The 19253-nt window shown below is 44.8% G+C and overlaps 1 protein-coding gene across 3 annotated transcripts in view; it reads right to left on the bottom strand.

Annotated features, from left to right (window-relative positions):
- The window catches only part of PIEZO1 (piezo type mechanosensitive ion channel component 1), a 92082-nt gene that overhangs the window by 1279 nt on the left and 71550 nt on the right, over positions 1-19253 (bottom strand). For all 3 annotated transcript variants that reach the window (XM_042438378.1, XM_042438380.1, XM_042438379.1), the window contains 20 exons: positions 17411-17511; positions 16531-16624; positions 16218-16337; positions 15340-15512; positions 15122-15243; positions 14001-14189; positions 12859-13117; positions 11881-12069; positions 10923-11187; positions 9870-9990; positions 8782-8929; positions 7679-7893; positions 6310-6468; positions 5392-5539; positions 4734-4922; positions 3741-3833; positions 2853-3025; positions 2370-2492; positions 949-1028; positions 450-645 (listed from right to left, as the gene is read on the bottom strand). In XM_042438378.1, coding sequence (XP_042294312.1) covers positions 450-645; positions 949-1028; positions 2370-2492; positions 2853-3025; positions 3741-3833; positions 4734-4922; positions 5392-5539; positions 6310-6468; positions 7679-7893; positions 8782-8929; positions 9870-9990; positions 10923-11187; positions 11881-12069; positions 12859-13117; positions 14001-14189; positions 15122-15243; positions 15340-15512; positions 16218-16337; positions 16531-16624; positions 17411-17511 — 3157 coding nt within the window. The remainder of the gene's footprint in view (positions 1-449; positions 646-948; positions 1029-2369; positions 2493-2852; positions 3026-3740; positions 3834-4733; positions 4923-5391; positions 5540-6309; positions 6469-7678; positions 7894-8781; positions 8930-9869; positions 9991-10922; positions 11188-11880; positions 12070-12858; positions 13118-14000; positions 14190-15121; positions 15244-15339; positions 15513-16217; positions 16338-16530; positions 16625-17410; positions 17512-19253) is intronic.

Consider the following 19253-nt stretch of genomic DNA (forward strand, 5'->3'; position numbering starts at 1 on the left):
CCTTGCCTTTCAAGTAGTTACAAAATCAAACAATTGCATATTCTATCAATTTGTTCCTCCCCTCAGAAAGAATAGATTCTGATCTGGTGTTCCCACTGTTAGGAATCAAGTCAGAACCAATTCTCAAAAGAACCTCAAAATAACTGCTACCAAAACCTCCCTGGGTTTTTGCGTTTGCTCTGCATTATTTCCCTTGGAATTGATCCAATGAGGATCAGAATCGCTTTCCAGTGGGAACTAGGCATATACCCCGAATCAGGATTCGGAGCTTGTAGTGGGAACGACCCCTATGTCACTCATACAGCAAAGAATGAACAGAGGGGTTGCAACTAAAGAGAAGACTTCCCTTTGACTGAGCGGGTCAGGGGCTGCACAGCCACATGCACCTTGATGTATGCATCCATGCAACTCTGAAGCAACATCATCCAGCACAGAGAATGCCTACTCACCCATATCCTGCCAGGAAGCCCAGGCTGGGTGGACTGACTTTGTCGTTGAAAATGACCATGGGCAGAATGTCGCAATCCCCTTTGCAGTCGGCCAGCTGGATCACCCACCACTCGACAAAACTGGCGCTGCTGTTCCCGGTGCCCACCCGTTGCCGCCTCAGCTGCACCGCTACGTCCAAATAGCTGTCCTCATCGTCTGACATGAAGGAGAGGAATGAGTGAAGAGATTTTGAATCAGAAACTGGCACTTGCATTGGGGTAGTTTGGTCTTGAACAGGCTATTAATTTTGCAAAAGACCAGCTCCTGGAAGAGACGACTTGGAGGAAGAGGCTATGTTTGGAGTTTCACATTAAGTACACATTGAAACTTACTGCTACTCTACACAACTAGGTTTTCATAACTGGCCCCAGAGAGGCTCAGCACTTGTGTTGGTGAGGGGTAACAGAAAAATGAAAAAGACAAAGTGAAATTCCTTCCAAACATCTCCCCAGGCCTTACCTGGTAGTAGCTGTTCAACCGGATTGGCTTCGGGGCCATTGGGGGCACGGATGTAGGGAGGAAAGAGGTGGGGAACTCTCCTGGAAGAGAAAGAATTGGAGAGGAAGGATAAGCGGATGTATTGAGAATGAATGGCACCTACAAATTCCTTGCGTATAGCCATGTTTAAGTATTTGAAGGGCTATCATATTGAGGATGGAGCATGCTTGTTTTCTGCATCTCGAGAGGCTAGGACATGGAGCAATGGATGCAAACTACAGCAAAAGAGATTGTAACAAAACATTTGGAAGAACTTCTAATGGTAAAAACTGTTCAACAGTGGAAGATTACGATCATTAATTGGAAATTTTAAGTGTGTGTTGGAGGGAGGGTTAATGGGTTTATTTGGTATTTTCTTGTATTTTATTCTTATTGGAAGCCGCCTCAATCCAACTAGAGAGGGGGGATATAAATATAATTTATTATTATTATTATTATTATTATGATGATGCAAGGTTGGTGGAGTCTCCTCTTTTGGTGAGATTGACTTTGGCAAAAAAAAAAAAAGGAAAACAATAGAGGTACCTTCTGTTGAAGACCTGATCTGGAAATTAGTTGATACGATGAATATGGATATGTTAACTGCTAAAAAGACTAAATGTACATAAAGTAGAACAGGACCGGGCTCCAATACTAATGTACTGTGAGAAGGTAAACTGAACATTTGTCGATACGGTAACTGTATGAATTGAAGTAGAGTGATCAAAATAAATTAAGCTAGATTTTTAAATACACAGAGGAATTGTTAAAAAACATTACTTTTGAACTGAAGAAAAAAAATTTAAATGACAAAAGGTTTGTACAAACTGGACGAACATGGAAAGTCAATTGTAAATATGTAGATTTGGAAAACAAAATTTGACAACTATTTTGTATGTTATTGTTCTGTATACAGTTGGCCCTCCTTATCCACTGATTTTTTTATCCATGGATTCAGGCATCCATGGCTTGAAAACATTAAAAAAAAAAGTATAAATTCCAAAGAACAAACCTTGATTTTACATTTTATATAAGGGATACCATTTTGCTATGCCACTGTACTCAATGGGACTTGAGCGTCCATAGATTTTGTTATCCATGGGGGATCCTGGTGTGAGACTCTGACACCTGGAACCAAACCCCAGCGGATAACAAGAACCCACTGCACTTGTTGCAAAAATAAAATTAGAAAAAATAAATGCAATAAAAATGGCTTTCTGTATGCTGATGTTTGTGCTCCATGATGGGGTGAGAGGGCTATCCCTGCACCATGCAGGTATTGCATCCCCATTTAGCCCAGTGATAGGTATGCAGACCAGTGCCTCCCCATTCAGTCCCATTAGCTTCTGCCTGGGAGAGGCCACTGGGCAACAGCCTACTAGGGGGAAGGATGCGACACTCACACAGGGGCATTGTGGGTGCCTCCCAGCAGCCCCGCCAAACTTCTCCGCATGGCGCTGCCTTGATCCAGATCCATTGTGTGCTTCTCAGAGGTATACTCCACTGTGCCTCCCTTGCCAAGGTCCCTAGAAGGAAAGACAGAGCCAGTGAGTAGTCTTTTGATGGAAGGCCACACTAAACCAAATCCAAGTTACTCTTTAGCTCAGGGGTGGAAAAAGCGTGGCCCCTTGGGCTGCAAGATCCCCATTTTTGTAGCCCCTGATCTCCCCCCATTAATAGAAAAAGCACAAAAACATGCAAAATACCCTCACTCTTCCTCTACAACAGTTTGAAGGCACCCAACATTAACAAAGGCTAATCTGATCATGGGGTTTTCTTGGCAAGATGTGTTCAGAGGAGATGTCATTGATTACTTGGAGAAATGATAAGAAGCCTGAAGGTTGAGAGCCCCAATCTTAAGCCACCACCGAATTTTTAGGAAGTACCTTTGGAAATTCCAGGTGAAGCGCAGTGTGATGTCGGAGGAGCCATTCTGAAGCTCCTGCCGCATCTGCTCCCGGCTGGGTGGGCTGATGCTCCAGAGCGAGCCCGAATTGCCCTCTATGCGTGCTGTCACAATATCCTCATAGCCGTAGAGGGTGATGAATTGCATGGCCACCTGCAAGAAGCAGAGAATTGTGGTTATATTTATTTTCCCCAGCTCAGGACTTAATGTGGCTTACAGCAGTTAAAACAGAGGTAGCTAAAAACTCATCTCATGCTAAAACTAAACAAGTATTCCCCTCCTTTCTCCTTTTGTTTTGTTTTTGTTCTTACTATTTTGCTTCCCTCCCTCCTGTGTATGTTTATTGCTTTGATTCAGAATTAGGCTGCATTAAAATTAAGAAATAATGCAGACAAGTTAAGTAAGTAATTAAACCACTGATAAAATTAAAGCCATTAGGAAAACAACACCAAATAGAAAATATTGTACATTATGCAAGGCCCATTCCTCTTGAGCGATCAGTCTTCAAAGGATAAAGTCTTCACCCTCCTGGGAAACAATAGCAAGGAGGGTGCTGGTCTATTTTCTCTTGGAATGCATCTACACTGTTCAAATAATGTACTATGACACCACTTTAACTGCCATGGCTCCATCCTACCGAACCCTGGGATTGTTAGTTGTATGATGCACTACCACTCTTTGGCAGAGAAGGCTAAAGACCTGGTATGGAGGGTCAACTGTAAATCCCAGAGTGGATTTACTGCACTGAGATGGAGGCCTCTACGATGGCATCACTAAGGAGCAAGGGATCTCATGCCTTTCTCTGCGCTTCTGCTGCCCAGAGGAAGAATGTGCCATCCCCTCTGCCCAGTTTCCTCAGCAAACTCACCGGCTGCCGTACAAACTTGTCGGTCAAGGCTTCGTAGTCCTTGGGGGTGAAGGCTTCAATCGACTGCTGTTGGGCGCTCATGGTGAAGAGCGGCTGGAAGAAAGAAAAGAGTGGAAGTTGGCAAGGGTCAAAAACTCCTTAATATGGCTGGTGTGCTGAAGAATGAATATAGCTTAATATAGCTGATGTGATGTAGAATTTGACTATGAAGTCAAAGGCTTTCATGGCTGGCATCCATAGTTTTTTGTCGGTTTTTCGGGCTATGTGGCCATGTTCTGGAAGAGTTTATTCCTGACGTTTCGCCGGCATCTGTGGCTGGCATCTTCAGAGATGCTGGTGAAATGTCAGGAATAAACTCTTCCAGAACATGGCCACATAGCCCAAAAAACCCACAATAATAATAATTTGTATCTTGCTTTTTCCCAGAACTGAGACCCAGAGCAGCTCACAATATTAAAAGAGCAATGCAACTGTAAACATAGAAAAGTGGTACATTAAAATAGAATTAATATATTACACTATTAAAATAGATTGCTTGTTAAAAACTGGGACTCGGAGCGGCTTCACAGCATTAAAAAACAGTACAATTAAAAACACAGAAAAAAGTACATTAAAAAGGAATTAAATTATTACAGCATTAAAACAGATAGGATAAAGCACATTACAAAAACTAAAACTATAAAAAATAAAGCTATAAACTATAAAAACATCAGGGGGAAAGGGGGGATTTTCACCACTTTTCCTAGCAATCCCACTACCTCTCCAAAAAACAAAAAGTCAGGCTAAATCAAATTCCCTGCTTTAGACAGAACTCACACTCGTCTCCCGTGAAACATGTTACGTTGCTGTTCCTCCAACTGCCAGAAGGAAGCGCTATTGCATTCTTTTCACTAGGAGGAGGGAATGCTATTCCCACGGAAAGGGAATCCCCAAAAGAAGAGTGTCCTGAGACCCCCCCAAATTCCTTCCCACCCGGTTCCCTGCCATGCCTACCTCATACCCCCCAAGTTTGAGGGTGACGGTGACATCGATGGGGTGGTTGACCACTCCGACCACGGAGCGCACCAGCGACATGAAGAGGAGCGGGAACCAGATGATGCAGATGAGGAAGAGGATGATGAGGCCCCCCATGCCATACTTGACTATCTTCTTCTTCTTCTGGCCTTTTGGCTGCGGGTATTTCTGCAGAAAATCAAAGAATGGCACAGGAGTTGGCAAAGTACAGTGTTGGGAAAGCACCTTTCTGAAAGCAATTGCTTCCTGTTACTCCCATCCCTCCATATTTGTGGCTTTGATATTTGCGGGTTTAATTATTCATGGATTTGATTAATATGTTCTCTCTAGGAATATCCAGGCCCTCCAGTGCAACTTTATGGTCAACTTTAACTAAAAGTGGCACTGGAGGACCTAGAGATTCCTAGAGAGAATACTTTACTAGGCATTGTAGGTCCTCTGGTGCAGTTTTGTGGTCAGTGTCTATCGGACGTTGACCACAGAGTTACAATGGAGGACCTAGAGATTATTCCTAGAGAGGTGTCCTCTCAGGTGAAAACATGGTGTTTTTGTTATTTGCAGTTTTTCCATATTCATGGGGGTCTTGTGCCCCTAACCCTAGTGAATATGGAGGGACAAGTATTACTCCATTCCCCACCTTCTCCGTCTCGCGGCTGCACTTGATAATGAAGATGTTGGCGTAGATGTCTTCGACGCACATCCAGTTCGACAGGGACAAAGTGGTGTCGGTCCAGACCCAGTCCATGACGGCACGGAGCTCTACCAGGAAGGGAACCAACCGGAAACTGTGCAAAAAAGGCAGAGGTGGACGCTAAACCTCAAGTCTTGAATTCGGATCTATTCCAACTACATTCTTGTTTCCTCCCCCTAAAAAAAAAATCTCCCTCCACTTGGGTTTGTAATGTGAAGTCGAAGGCTTTTATGGCCGGCATCCATAGATTTTTGTGGGTTTTTTGGGCTATGTGGCCATGTTCTAGAAGAGTTTATTCTTGACGTTTTGCTGGCATCTGTGGCTGGCATCTTTCTCTTAAGATGCCAGCCACAGATGCCAGCGAAACGTCAAGAATACACTTTTCTAGAACATGGCCACATAGCCTGAAAAACCCACAAAAATCTAAGGTTTTTAAATTTGGGTTAAGGGGATGAAAGGCTGGATTGGGTGCAGACATCCTGAAGACAGTCCATGCCCAATTTAGCTCTGCGTCATGTAAATAGCAAGCCCAGGGAGGGGGGTTGTTGTTCTTCTTGTGTGCCTCCAAGTCATTTTTGTCTTATGGCGACCCTAAGGCAAACCTATCATAGGAGGTTTTTTTTTAGCAAGTTTGTTCAGAGAAGGTTTGCCATTCCCAGCCTCTGAGGCTGAGAGTGTGTGACTTGTATAAGTTCATCCAGTGGGTTTCATGGCCATGTAGGGAATTCGAACCCTGGTCTCCAGAGTTGTAGTCCAATCTTCAAACCACTACATCGTGTCGGTGGACAGATTTTGAGTAAATAACTCATGCAGACAAGCCCTGAGACTTCCCTCAGCAGTTCCTTAAGGAGGCAGCATCCTTACCCTTGGAAGAGGAAGAGGTTGAGATGGTTGTACTTCTTGGTGAGGAAGTTGCCCAGGATGCGTGTGGGGTAGCCGCAGCGGATCTGATATGCCGACAGAGCAAAGTAGATGCACTTCACAAAGTACCACAGCTGGGCCACGGTGTTCATGTTAAACATCCTGGAGAAGTAAATCAATAACAGCAATGGTGATGGGAGCTGTAGATCACATTCATGCTGATACCAATATACACAAGAAGGGAATCACAGCAGGGCTAATATTTCTGAAGGTGTCCAGAGACCAAGATGGGAAAAGGTCTGGAAACAGAGAGCCCTGTAAGAAACGGCTAAGGGGAGCTGGTTGTATTTAGCTTGAGATGGAGAGGAGACATCACAACCAAATATCTGAAGGAATGTTATGTACAAGATGGAGAGTTTTAGTTGTGTCTTCCTGTATAGCAAGGGGTTCACTAGATGACCTTTGTGGTCATTTCCAACTCTAAGATTCATAGAAGCAGCTTGTTTTCTGCTTCTCCAAAGACTTGGCCACAAAGTGATGGATTGAAATTACAAGGGAAAAGATGCCATGTAAGCATTTTGGGGGGAAAGCTTCCTAACAGTAAGAGCTGGACTGCTTCATAGGATGGTGGACTCTCCTTCTTTGGAGGTCTTTAAAGGGAGTTTGGAAGGTCATTTCTCAGGAGTGCATTAGTTATGTATTCCTGCATGGTAGGGCATTGAACTAGATATTCCCTTGGGGTACCTTCCAAGTCTAGGATTCTCTTTCCTGTAAGTGTTGCAGGAAGCTCTAAGGCCACATGTGGCCCCCGGGAGTCTTTTTGTGGCCTTCAATCCATCCTCCCAACAAGGATAAATACCCTCTCCAAGAATCTTCCAAGAGGATCTTTTAAAGAAGCTGTAGAGAACCTCAGAACCAGCATTTTATATTATTTGACTCTTTTTTCAGAATGAAGGCTGAGATTCTATAGTGGGGTTGTGCATTGTAAATGGGAGTGTTAACAATAATTCTGATATGCAACACTTGTGATGAATGGTAATGTTGTGTAACTGAATGGAAAAGCAAATTTTGACACAGTGTGCATCCATACACCACAGCACCACATTCCCATTTCTGCTTCCACAGTCTTGCACTGAACGCAGCCATTCTGCATCGGAGAAAACAATATTAAATATGTCTAACCTCTTCCATAGGGGAAGTTAGGGGACACCAGCCCAGAAATTGACTTCTGGACACTTTCTCTTTTTCATTGTTCTTGCGTTTTTTTCTGGCAGTTTATGAAGACCCTGGGAGGGTCCAGGGCAAAGAAAATGGGTCTCCAAACCTGCTGAAATTTGGAGATAGGGATGGGAGGAAGGTGGATCCCATTCACCTGTCTGTGACGGCGGGCAAAATGAAAAACATCCAGACATGGATGCCGAAGACCAAGAAGACCTGGAAGGAGAGCTTCCCCAAGACGCTCTTGCGCAGGTAGAGGGCCCGGTCGATGACCATCGTGGAGAACTGGATGAGCAGCATCACCAGGAAGGCCTGCGGGACTTGATCTTCCGAGAGCGAGGAGGTGATGTCGGCCGCGGCTGAGTGTTTCTGGGGAGAAAAATGGGGACGATTCAAGTTTCCTAAGGCTTCAGCCTTTATTAAGGACACAAAAAATATTTAAACATCAAAAATATCAAAGCCAAGCCTGTTAGGGTCTAGCTTTGAATCAGCAGAGTAGCAGAAACAACGCTTCTCCAAGAACTGAGCTTGACTCAGAAACAACACAAGTAGCTTGCAGTGTAAACAAAAGTTTACTAAAGGCATCAATCTACATAGAGGTAGAATTCAAAGATATAGCTATGTTAGTCTGTAGAATCAGTATGTAGAGAGTTCTTGTTGCACCTTTGAGACTCACTGAAAGAAAGAAGTTGGCAGTATGAGCTTTCATAGACTAGTCTACTTCTAAACGCATCTCAGGATAATGGATATAGACTTAAGTCTAGGAAAGCTCTTGCTGCCAACTTCTTTCTTTCAGTGAGTCTCAAAGGTGCTACAAGATCTCTGTACATATTGAATCTACGTGTGCGTACCTAGCTAATGAATTGTCCAAGTAGAAGAAGAAATCTTTATCTTGCCACCTTTCCAAAAAAGTTGAGGGAGGATGAAGATGGGGGACCAGACTGAAGCAGGATAATTTCTCGGTGTGGGAGAAAACTTCCTAAAAGGAAGTGACCTGAATCCCATTATTTGTTCACCAATTTGCAAAGGTATTTATTGCCCTTGCTCCCAGTAGGAGCAAAATGGGACATCTGAATAAGGGATGAAAGCAGAGTTTGTATGCAGGATAATCCTATCTGAGGAGGGGAAGAGAGAATGCTGAAATCTTCCAACAGTAAGGAGACAGACTGGCAGCCCAGCAACTGATGCACCCATCATCTGCATTAACACTGCAGACAGCAAATACAGCCTGTTGCCTCCTGCCCCACACTGACATACCCCAAAAGCCCAGAAACCAAAGATGATGATGATGAAGTCCACCACATCGGCCAGGAACATGAGGGCATAGACGTCTGTGGCAGCTCGGTATTTGCTGTGCAAAATGTCCTGGAAGAATTGCCGCACCGGCTGGAAAACACATCCTGCGCTGGAGGAAAAAGGAGGAGAATTTGCAGAGGGTCAGATGCCTAGTGCTGCCTTTCCTCCCTATTTTCCCACTGAGGGAAGTAAAGCTTGGAATCGGAGAATCTCACGAGTTGGAAAGGACCCACCAAAGGCCAACTAGTGTAAACCCCTGGCATACAGAAATGTATAGATTTAGTTCCTGAAATTTAATTTGAACATATAAGTTAGTTCGTTTTGTTTTCATGGGCAAGAAGAAATATTTAGGCTAGAATCCACAAGAGATACTTGACTGCCACCATGACCTTACGGACATTGAGCTATATAGCAGAGACACTAAGAAACCTTGTCAGAGAATTGTAATGGCCCAGTTTTATCCCTGTTGATTATCTATTGTGCTTTTTGTTTCCCATATATTCCTTTAATCTGTTTTATAAAACTTTCTACAACATCCATTTTATCCATAATTTGCACTAATGGTTGCCAATTCACCGAATCGAAGGCCTTTTCCAAATCAGGGGAAAAACCAACATTCCCATTTTGTTGTCATTATGTTTCTCATAGTTTTCAATAATATCCGTGATAGACCTCAATTGTGAAGATGTTTATTGGGTCACTGCGCTGCATGGTTTAGAACAAAACAAAACAAAATGCCCCATTTTTCATTCTCTTTCTTTCTTTTTCCCACAGAAAGCAGCTGTGCGGGAATGTTCTTTTTGGCACAGAAAGTTGGGCTTTCTGGTCAGGGCACTTGCTTCTCTGCTGTGAGAAAATGGATTTTCTCACATTTTCTGCACAAAAATAAACCACATGGTGCATGCATGTGTGCGCACACACAAAACAAGTCCTGAACTATGAAGATTCTCATCACATCCAGGATTCTTTCCATAAAGGCTTTCCAACAGACATGAAATGCTTTTTGCATCGATGAAAGACTCCGCAAAGTCCACCTTGTCAAGACTTACGCAGCAGCAAAGAAGCGTTTCACTCTCAGCCCAGCAGCCTTCAGCTTTCCCTGGGAAGGACTCGATTTCTCCTCCTCCTCTCCTTCCTCCGTCTCTGGCTTCTGCCTTTGCTCGTTGGAGGCTGGAAAATGAAAAGAAAGTGTGTATGTGGATGCACTCATTTTGGGTCCAGGGGGTGCCTTTTGGGGGGAAATGGTTTCTCATGGACATCTCCTCGGTGAACCCGGATATCCATTCCCACCAACTCACTCCAGCCTGGAGCCGAAAAGGAATGATCATCAGTGATCCTGGAGCCAATATAGTATACAGTACAGTGGTTTTGAGTGTTGGACTATGACTCTGGAGACCATGGTTCGAATCCCTGCTCAGCCATGGAAATCCACTGGCTGACCCTGAGCATGCCACACTCTCTAAGGCTCAGAGGAAGGCAAAGGCAAACCTTCCTCTGAATCCACACAACTTTCTTCAAAAAGGGAGATTGTGCCTGCAATTTTGCAGTACTGAATATGGAAGGTTTTGCTTTCCAACATGCTGCAGTGCAGTGGTTCTCAACCTCCCTAATTCCACGACCCTTTAATACAGTTCCTCATATTGTGGTGACCCCAAAGCATAAAATTATGTATGTCTTGGTTGCTAAGACCATCAGAAATATGTGTTTTCTGATGGTCTTAGGCAACCAGTGTGAAAGGGTCATTCAGTCCCCAAAGAGGTCATGATCCACAGATTGTGAACTGATGGTGTAGTGGTTTGAGCATTGGAGTACAGCTCTGGAGGCCAGGGTTCGAATCCCTGCTTGGCTGTGGAAACCCACTGGGTGACCTTGGCACATCATGCTCTCTCAGCCTTAGAGGAGGCCCCCAAGGCAAACCTATCATGGGGCTTTCTTGGCACAATTTGTTCAGAGGAGGTTTGCTCTTGCTTTCCTCTGAGGCTGAGAGAGTGTGACTTACCCAAGGTCACCCAGTGGGTTTCATGGCTGAACTGGGAATCGAACCCTGGTCTTCAGAGTTGTAGTCCAGTGCTCAAACCACCATGCTGGCTCTCGCAACCTACCTTCCTTTGGTTCCTCTTCCACAGCCTTGCTCTCTTCCTTCTTTTTCTTCTCCTTTTTCTTTCTGAACCGAGAACGGATCCCCCCTTTGGACGTCGCTTCCTCAGGTTCGACTTCTTGAATCACCACTGTTTCCATCTTGGCGGGAGGGATCTGGGTGGCAGTCTCTTCGGGACCCTCTCCACTTGCTGTCAAAGTCAGTGGTTCTGCTGCCTCGGGATGATGTTTGGCCAAGACATCTTCTTCATGGTCCCACAACCCATAGCTCTGGTAAGACAAAGAGAGAGGGGGATATTTCAGGTTGGACGCAGCACTCAGCCCCACATAAACCTGGAAGGTACCTGTCCTCCTGGGCCACTTCACCAGCATCCTGCATCTGTTGCTATAGTAACTAAGAGCTTCCCCAAGGACCACTCTCTGCCACTCCATCCCAGAGCATGGGAAAAGGTGTATTGTTGGGTTTCTGACTTACGGCGACCCTAAGTGAACCTATCATGGGGTTTTCTTGGCCTCATTTATTCAGAGGAGGTTTGCTATTGTGTTCTCCTGAGGCTGAGAGAGTATGACTTGCCCTGTGGGTTTTATGGCTGAGCTGGGAATCGAAACCTGGCCTCCAGAGTCATAATCCAATGCTCAAACCACTATGCCATTCTATCTCTATTTTATGAGAGGGAGCAGCCAAAATCAATTCCAGCTAGACTATACTTATTAAATCAGTGGCTGAATGAACAAGTCAACACTTGCATAAATCTCGTTATTTTGAATGGGTTTATTCTAGTGGGGACTAGAATTTAGATTTAGGCTACTGACAACAACTCAGGTTGGGCAAGCTGCTCCAGGGGATTCTGGAAGTTGCAGTCCAAACAAACAAACAAACAAAAGGAACTCTTCCAAACTGTGGTTGCTTTCCCCGCCAGGGTTTGTTCAGTCTCTCATTCAGAGCCCCAGAGTTTCTCTCACCAGAAGCAGCGAACGATGGAAGAACAGAGCCATCAACTGGATCAGGTCGTACTTGATGTAGTTGTCCGTTTTCTCCACGCCAAGGATGCGCGGTGGGAAAAAGGCCTTCGCTTCATTGCGCACCAAGATGCTGTAGCTGTTCCAAGGGAAGAATCCAAATTGGAAGAGATACTTCACCACCACCATCACCTGCGGAAGGAAAAAATGGCAAGAATTCACAGACAGAGGATGAGATAGGATTTATTGTTTTGTTTTGTTTTATTTCTATCCCGCCTTTCTCCCCAAAGGGACCCAAGGCGGCACACAATAACAATTTTAAAAACATGTTCCATTAAAAAATTTAAAATGGTGCAGTTAGAGAAATGGTGGGTAAAGTGGAGCCCAAGCTTCTTGTCTGTGGCCTTTGGAGACCAAAGCACTCAATGCCCCCCTAAAAACAAATGTGTGATTTCCAGGTGTTTGCCTCAAAATTATGCATAAAGCCCCCCAGATGCATGAAAATACACACAAATGCAAACTGTATCAAAGAAAACCAAATAATAATACTTAAAAAATACTATTCTACCATTACAGACCCAACTAAATTCGTGTTTTAAGTGGATTATTGATAAATGCTTTTTACATTTTTATATTATGCATATTGTTATAGCTGTACCATTTGCTTGCCCCATCCATGGGGCTTGGATCTGGAAACAACCCCCCAAATATCAAAAAACTCAAGCCCCATTATCTTTAATGGATGCCAACATGCATGCATTCCCGTTGGCAAAGCCATGTGCATGCAGCACCATTGTTGATAATGGGGTGGTGCCATCCACAGATGCTCCAATTTGCGGGTGGCATGGGCCAATGGTATTAATGTTTTGATGTGTAAACTGCTTTAGGTCTCCCATGGATGGAAAGTGGGATATATATTACATTTTTAAAAATTGAGATGTCAAAGATATTGGCTTCCCCACTCGATCCCAATGGGTTCACCTCTGTGTAGACAATGGCCGTCATCCAGAAACGCTTGCTGGGCCGTGGGATAGATAGCATGGCCCAAAGGAAGACCAGGATGGGCAGCACCACCGAAATGACCGACGCCGTCACCATGTTGTTGAGGATGATGATGAAGTAGCACAAGAGGTCCGAATGGCCCGCCACAAAATGGTAGCAGGCCAACAGCAGCTTCACAAAGCGGTTCCGGGAATGGTAGAACTGCTCCGATTCATCAAGCTCTTCAAAGGAGACATGCCTTAAGAGGGAAGGAAATTAATATTAAGGAAGGGAGATCAGGGGCAGATGCAGTAAAGGGAGAAATATAGGTTGAGTTTTCCTTATATTAAATGCTTGGGACCAGAAGTGTTTGGGATTTTGGAGTTTATTCAGATCTTGAAATATTTATATCCAGGGCAAGCCTTGATTTTGCCATTTTATATAAGGAGCACCATTTTCTTGGCCATTGTATTTAATGGGACTTGACTATCCATGTATTTTGGTATCCATGGAGGGCCCTGGAACCAAATCCTAGCAGATACCATGGGCCCACTGTATATAACAAGATATCTTAGAGATGGGACCCAAGTCTAAACACTGAAGTTCATTTGTGTTTCATGTACACCTCCTACACATAGCCTGAAGGTAATTTTATACACAATCTATTGAACAATTTTGTGCATGAAACTTAAAAGTTGGTGTACACTGAACCACCTGAAAGCAAAGATGTCATTCTCTCAGTACCCAAAGTGGACAATTTTGGAGTAGTTTGGATTCTGGAATTACAGTTAAGGGAGACTCAACTTGTATAATTAATTACTGAGTTTTTTAAAATAACTAGAAAAGTTCAGGAGGAGAAAATAAGATAAGAAAAAGAAAGTACATAGAACATAGGCTGGACAGACACATGACTGTAAGGTGGCCACAATGCCAAACGTTTTTAGTTTCTGATTCTATAAATCCCAGCCAGGATCTGAATGCTGAAGTCCAACAACATCTGGAGCATCAAACATGGCAGAACTTGCATTTCTTTTTGATAATGTTAGTCCTTCACTTCTGCAAAGATGTTCTCTTATCAAAATATGCATGCAGTGTTAAGTCCCGCTTTCCCCGTGTTTCCCAACATTTCCAACTCCTAGTACCTGCTCAGTAGCAACTCGCTGGCGGTGCGGGGCCGGGTCTTGGAGTCCGCCAGGAGTTCTTGGGAGCTGCTGGGAAGAAGGAGTCCCATGCTTTCCCGGGAATCGAGGGCAGGACTCCGTTCGTTGCTGTCGCTTCGGGTTTCGTAGCCAGTTGTGTCAGTGCTAAGCACCTCTGCTCCTTCGTATCCACTGTGGGGAAGGGGACAAGAGGGGAATGGGGAGGTCATATACCTGTTGTCACCTTAGCGCATGAAGATACGCTTGCTGCAGGTGGCAGGGATATGGAAAGAATATCCACAATTATTTGAAAAATGTGTTTTTTCCAGTGCTGAGAAATTCAAACAAGAATAATTTTGGACGGATGAGAATTTCCAAAGCCCAGGGCTTACTCTATGAAAAAAAATCGCACATGGTTGGTTTGAGGGGAAAACAGCATTTTCATTGCATGAAACACGCAGCAAGTAATTTCTCTTGCAAGAATATTATTTTCTGCACAGAAGCAGCTCTTTTCTGCGCAAAAGAACCATCAAATAATACGTCCTGAACTGCGAACAGTCTTCAAAAACTGTGTATTTTTCAAAGACCTCCTGGGAATTGTTAAAAATTCCTCTTTGCTTCCTTCATGGAGAAAACCAGTGTTACTCTGTAAACATCAGTGTGTAAAGAGTTCTTGTAGCACCGTTGAGATTAACTGAAAGAAAGAAATTGGCAGCATGAGCTTTCGTAGGCTTCAGCCTGCTTCCTCAGACTTCCCACCAAATGCATCTGGGGAAGTAGACTTTAGTCTGCGAAAGCTCATGTTGCCAAATTCTTTCTTTCAGTTAGTATCAATGGTGCTACAAGATTTCTCTACATGTTGAGGATCTGAAGGTACCTTGGAGAGTACATCTAAATGGGCATCAGATGCTGTTGGGCCCCAGTTCCTATAGTCCCTGAACACTAGCCATGCTAGCTGCGACTTCTAGGAACTGAACTCCCAAAACATCTGGAGATGTCTCCATCAGGATAAGCCACACGCAGGGGTCCCATTAGCTTTCCCCCACTGGCTAAGGAACAAGAGGGCTGAGAGATCCACAGGACCCTATCTGCCTCCTGCCAGCCCCCTGCCCCTATGCACCTGCCTGGAAGCTGTGCTGTCCGGAGACCCTGCCACTGTTCCTGGCAAGGCGGTATCCAGCGAGGTTTGGTCTGCTGCCCCTGGTTGGTACAACCTGTCCAAGACGTTCCTCTGAACCTCCTCTGCCTATGTAAGAACGAATGATGCCATCACTGGAGGAACTTCCCCTCCATCCCCTTCCAAATGAAAGCTCCCTCCCGCAGCATCCAGTGCTCAGTTTACCTGGTCCAACTGTTGTGTGAGGACGTATCTCTCCAGCCTCAGGACGGTGGACAACTGTTCATGGTCTTTCGTGAACGCCCGCAGCCACTGAGTCAGACCGTCCACTGTGGCTTGGCATAGCACCCAGAGGAAGCGGAGCGTGTTCAGCACCCGCTGCACCACATTACTCTTCTCTGAGCAGAAAAGGAGGCCAAGCGGATTAGATTAAGTCCTGTCTAGCCTTGTTTCCCTGCTTTCGATGGGAACTAGGTGCCTTCCGGGATGTCTGCAAGGAGAATACCCTCACACCTTTTATACCTTCTCAAGTCCAGCGTAGTTATGCTGGTGTGGTGTTGTGGTTTGAGCACTGAACTATGACTCTGGAAACCAGGGTTTGAATTCCTGCTTGGCCATGGAAACCCACTGGGTGACCATGGGTGAGTTGCACACTCTCAACCCCCCCCCCCCCCCCAAAAAAAAAAAACATGATAGGGTTATAAGAAGTCAGAAACTGAGGACCCAAACAAGCAGGCCAAAATAAAGTTGCTTCAGGACACTTTGGAGGTATGCTGTTTAAATGACACACACATCTGAAGAGGCCATAAGCTGCGCCAAAGCTGTGTTCTAGTCGTTAGGACTGAAGTGTGGCTTTGGCATGAGTTCCGGCCTCGCATGTATCATTTAAACAGCATACTTCCAAAGTGACCCAAAGCAGCTTTATTTTGGCCTGCCTGTATGGGTAACAATGCAATAAGTGGTGGCAGCTTAGCTCATTTATGGTGGTCTTGTTGAGTCCCATCCAGCAAAGGCAGAAGCAGGAGGGGGATTCTAGGCAACCTTCACAACCACTTTGAGGACAACTGTTGGTGTCCTTCACCTAAGACATCCCTTCTATGTACCTGGAACTGCTTCCTCTTCCTCCTCCTCCTCTTCTTCTTCTCCCTCTTCTTCCTCTTCCTCCTGGCTGCTGGTCCTGTCCTTTAGTTGCCCGTGCCCAATTTCCCCTTTGCTGCCTTCCCCTGCAAGAAAGAGAATTGGTCAAACATTCCTGCTCCTGTTGCCTATCTAGTCCAGCATGCTTGACATCCTTGACACCTTCCGCAATCTGCCCTTCCAAAATGTACAAAGCTGTACCAGAGGGACCCTGCATCCAGGCCTGGGCAAAGAAGTTGGAATGGAGGAATGGGGAGAAAAGAGCAACAAAGAACCTGCCTTTTGCCTCCTCCAGCTCCTGTTCTTGCTTCTCTTGCTTCTCTCGCTCGTGTAGTGCGGACTTGGTGTTGGTCACCCAGGCCTGGTACGCCAGCTGGGAGAAGGGAGTAAGTAGATCAAGGGTAAGGAAATAACAAGTGGATTGCACCAGTCCCCAAAACCCCATTTTGCATCCCCTGAAGTAGGGAAGGCAATATTCAGAAATACTCAAAGATGGTTGAAAAATATGGTGGACTTTTTCTGAGTGTCGAAAAAGCAGACAAGCATGGCCTAATGAGAATCTTTGCATTTCAGGACTTAATTCTGTGCAAAATTTGCACATTGGTGCTTGGAGCAGCAAATAGCATTATCCATGCAGGAAACAGCATTCTCTGCTCTCTGCATGGAAATATTGTTTGCTTCTTCCATCAAGTGTTCTCTCTAGGCATTTCTAGGTCCTCCAATGTGATTCTGGCTTGGGACGGAAATTGCTCATCTCATTGAAAACAATAGGGTTATAAATACCCATGGTTTCAGGTGTGCATGGGGTCTTTGTGGATGTCTTGCAATGTAACCCCCCAGATACAGGAGTTGTACTGTATTTTCTGCCTGCATTTCAGTTCTTTTACATTCATCCTCCTAAGATGGTCACTTCTGCAGTTCCTGGTGTAAAGCTTCTAACAGGCTTTTCTTTCCAGTAAGAACCTCTCTCCATCCATCTCTTCTAACAGCCTGAACACCAAATGACCCATCCATGGTGTTCACTCCTACCTCCGAAACAGGTGTACCACTTTGCAAAGCCCCTTCAAACACCTTGCACACCTGCCATGTCAGGTGTCTGCCCACTTGTCCTCTAAACACGACTGTTTTGGCAAGTTGCCCCTTGCTCCTTTCTCCTCACCTGGAAGGCGCTTTGCTTGGGCGGCTTCTGATCATCCAGGACAGAGTCCTCGTCTTCTTCGCTGTCCGTCTCAAACAAGTAATAATCTCCCGAGTGCAAAACTGTAACCGCCCCAAGAAAAGAGCATTAGATAGGCAGCCTTCTCTTGCTTCCCGCCTCTCCGACACCCAGGGCAAGTGTGCTGGTGGTGATGGGTCACTTTGGAAAACAGGCGAGAAGAAAAGGAGGTAGAGTGCATCCACACTACAGAATTACAGGCTGCGTCTCCCATATCCAGAAACCCCAAATCCCAAATACTCCAGAATCCAAAAGTGCCACCAATTGTCCACAAGGGTGGCTGAGACAGTGACACCTTTGCTTTTTGATGGTTCAATGTACAGTCAGTCCTCTGTATCCACAGATTCTTTATCCATGGATTCAACCAGACACAGCTTAAAAATATTCACTATATATACATATATACACACAGTCGTCCCTCTCGATTAATGGTCTTGCCGTTTGCATCCCTTGGTCTTTCGCAGAAAGCCAAGGACAGAATGGTGTGTGTGCATGATACGCACATAGCACCGCACATGGGAGCGCATCCCCATTGTAATCAATAGGGCTCCAATATTGGTGACTTTCCCAATTCGTAGGTGGTCTGGAACAGATCCCCCGCGAATCGGAAGGGACAACTGTACATTCCCCAAAGCAAACCTTGCTTTCTGCATTTTATAAAAGGGAAACCATTTTACTACACCATTGTATTTAATGGGACTTGAGAATCTATACATTTTGGCAGATCCTGGAACCAAACCCTAGTGGATACCAAGGACCCACTGTATACAAACTTTGTTTCATGCACAAAATTATTTTAAAATATTGCCTATAAAAATGACCTTCAGGCTATATGTATAAGGTGTACATGAAACGTAACTGAATTTGGGTCTCATCTCCAAGATACAGTGAGCTACAGTAATTCTACAGTGTGGATGCACCCCGACTAATGTGAGATGGAAAGAACTAATGCACAGAGAACAATTTCCCACCACCATTCTACAAACCCAAGCAAAGAGAAAGAAGCATGCAAGAAGCACAAGAGATGAAACCCAGCTTCAGATCGGAGAAAGGGAACTCTGGGTTGCAATCCTGCTTTGCTGGGGACCAAAGCTTGAGTCCACAACAAAGCCCCAAATCTGCTTCTACCTCCCTACAAAGAGCCATATACCAGATCCTCTGGGCAAGTTCATCCAAACCTGTTGCTTCCCATGGCCCTGGGAAGTTTGCAAAAGCATCCTTGGAAATAGAAGTGGCATGGCTCTGTAATGCTCTATGGAACTGGTGCATCCCCGATGCAAGAAAAACACTGTCTTATTTACTCCAGCCATTTTAATTTTGGTCTCCCTTGTTTCATGCAGCTTTCAGGTTATTATGTTCCATGCACTCTGCACCTGTTAGTATGTTTTAGCATTTGGGATTTTACACTTTCTATGCATTTGTTCTCTAGTCTTTGCTCATTTCCTTGTATTTCTGTGTTTCATTTTTAGTTTACAAAATGCCTTGAAATCACGATGCAATGAGGTGGGGTCCGAAGTGTACCAAATGTGCATGCAGGCGTACAAATGCATGCCCACACACTCTTTGCTCCCTCCTCTTCCTTTGTTCCTTTGCTCCCTCCCAAAATGATGCACCAAAAACCAACACACAATTCAATAGGGAGGGAAATCTCTTAGGCTTATAACTCCATCCTCCAACTCAGTAAACAAGTAAATAAAAATGCTTCATTTAAGTGACCAAAGAAAAAAATAAGAGAGAGTACAGAGCTTAGAAATGTTAATTTTGGGGGGGAGGAGGGGTCACAACT

Source organism: Sceloporus undulatus, chromosome 8 (genome assembly GCF_019175285.1).
Source record: "Sceloporus undulatus isolate JIND9_A2432 ecotype Alabama chromosome 8, SceUnd_v1.1, whole genome shotgun sequence".
Taxonomy (NCBI): domain Eukaryota; kingdom Metazoa; phylum Chordata; class Lepidosauria; order Squamata; family Phrynosomatidae; genus Sceloporus; species Sceloporus undulatus.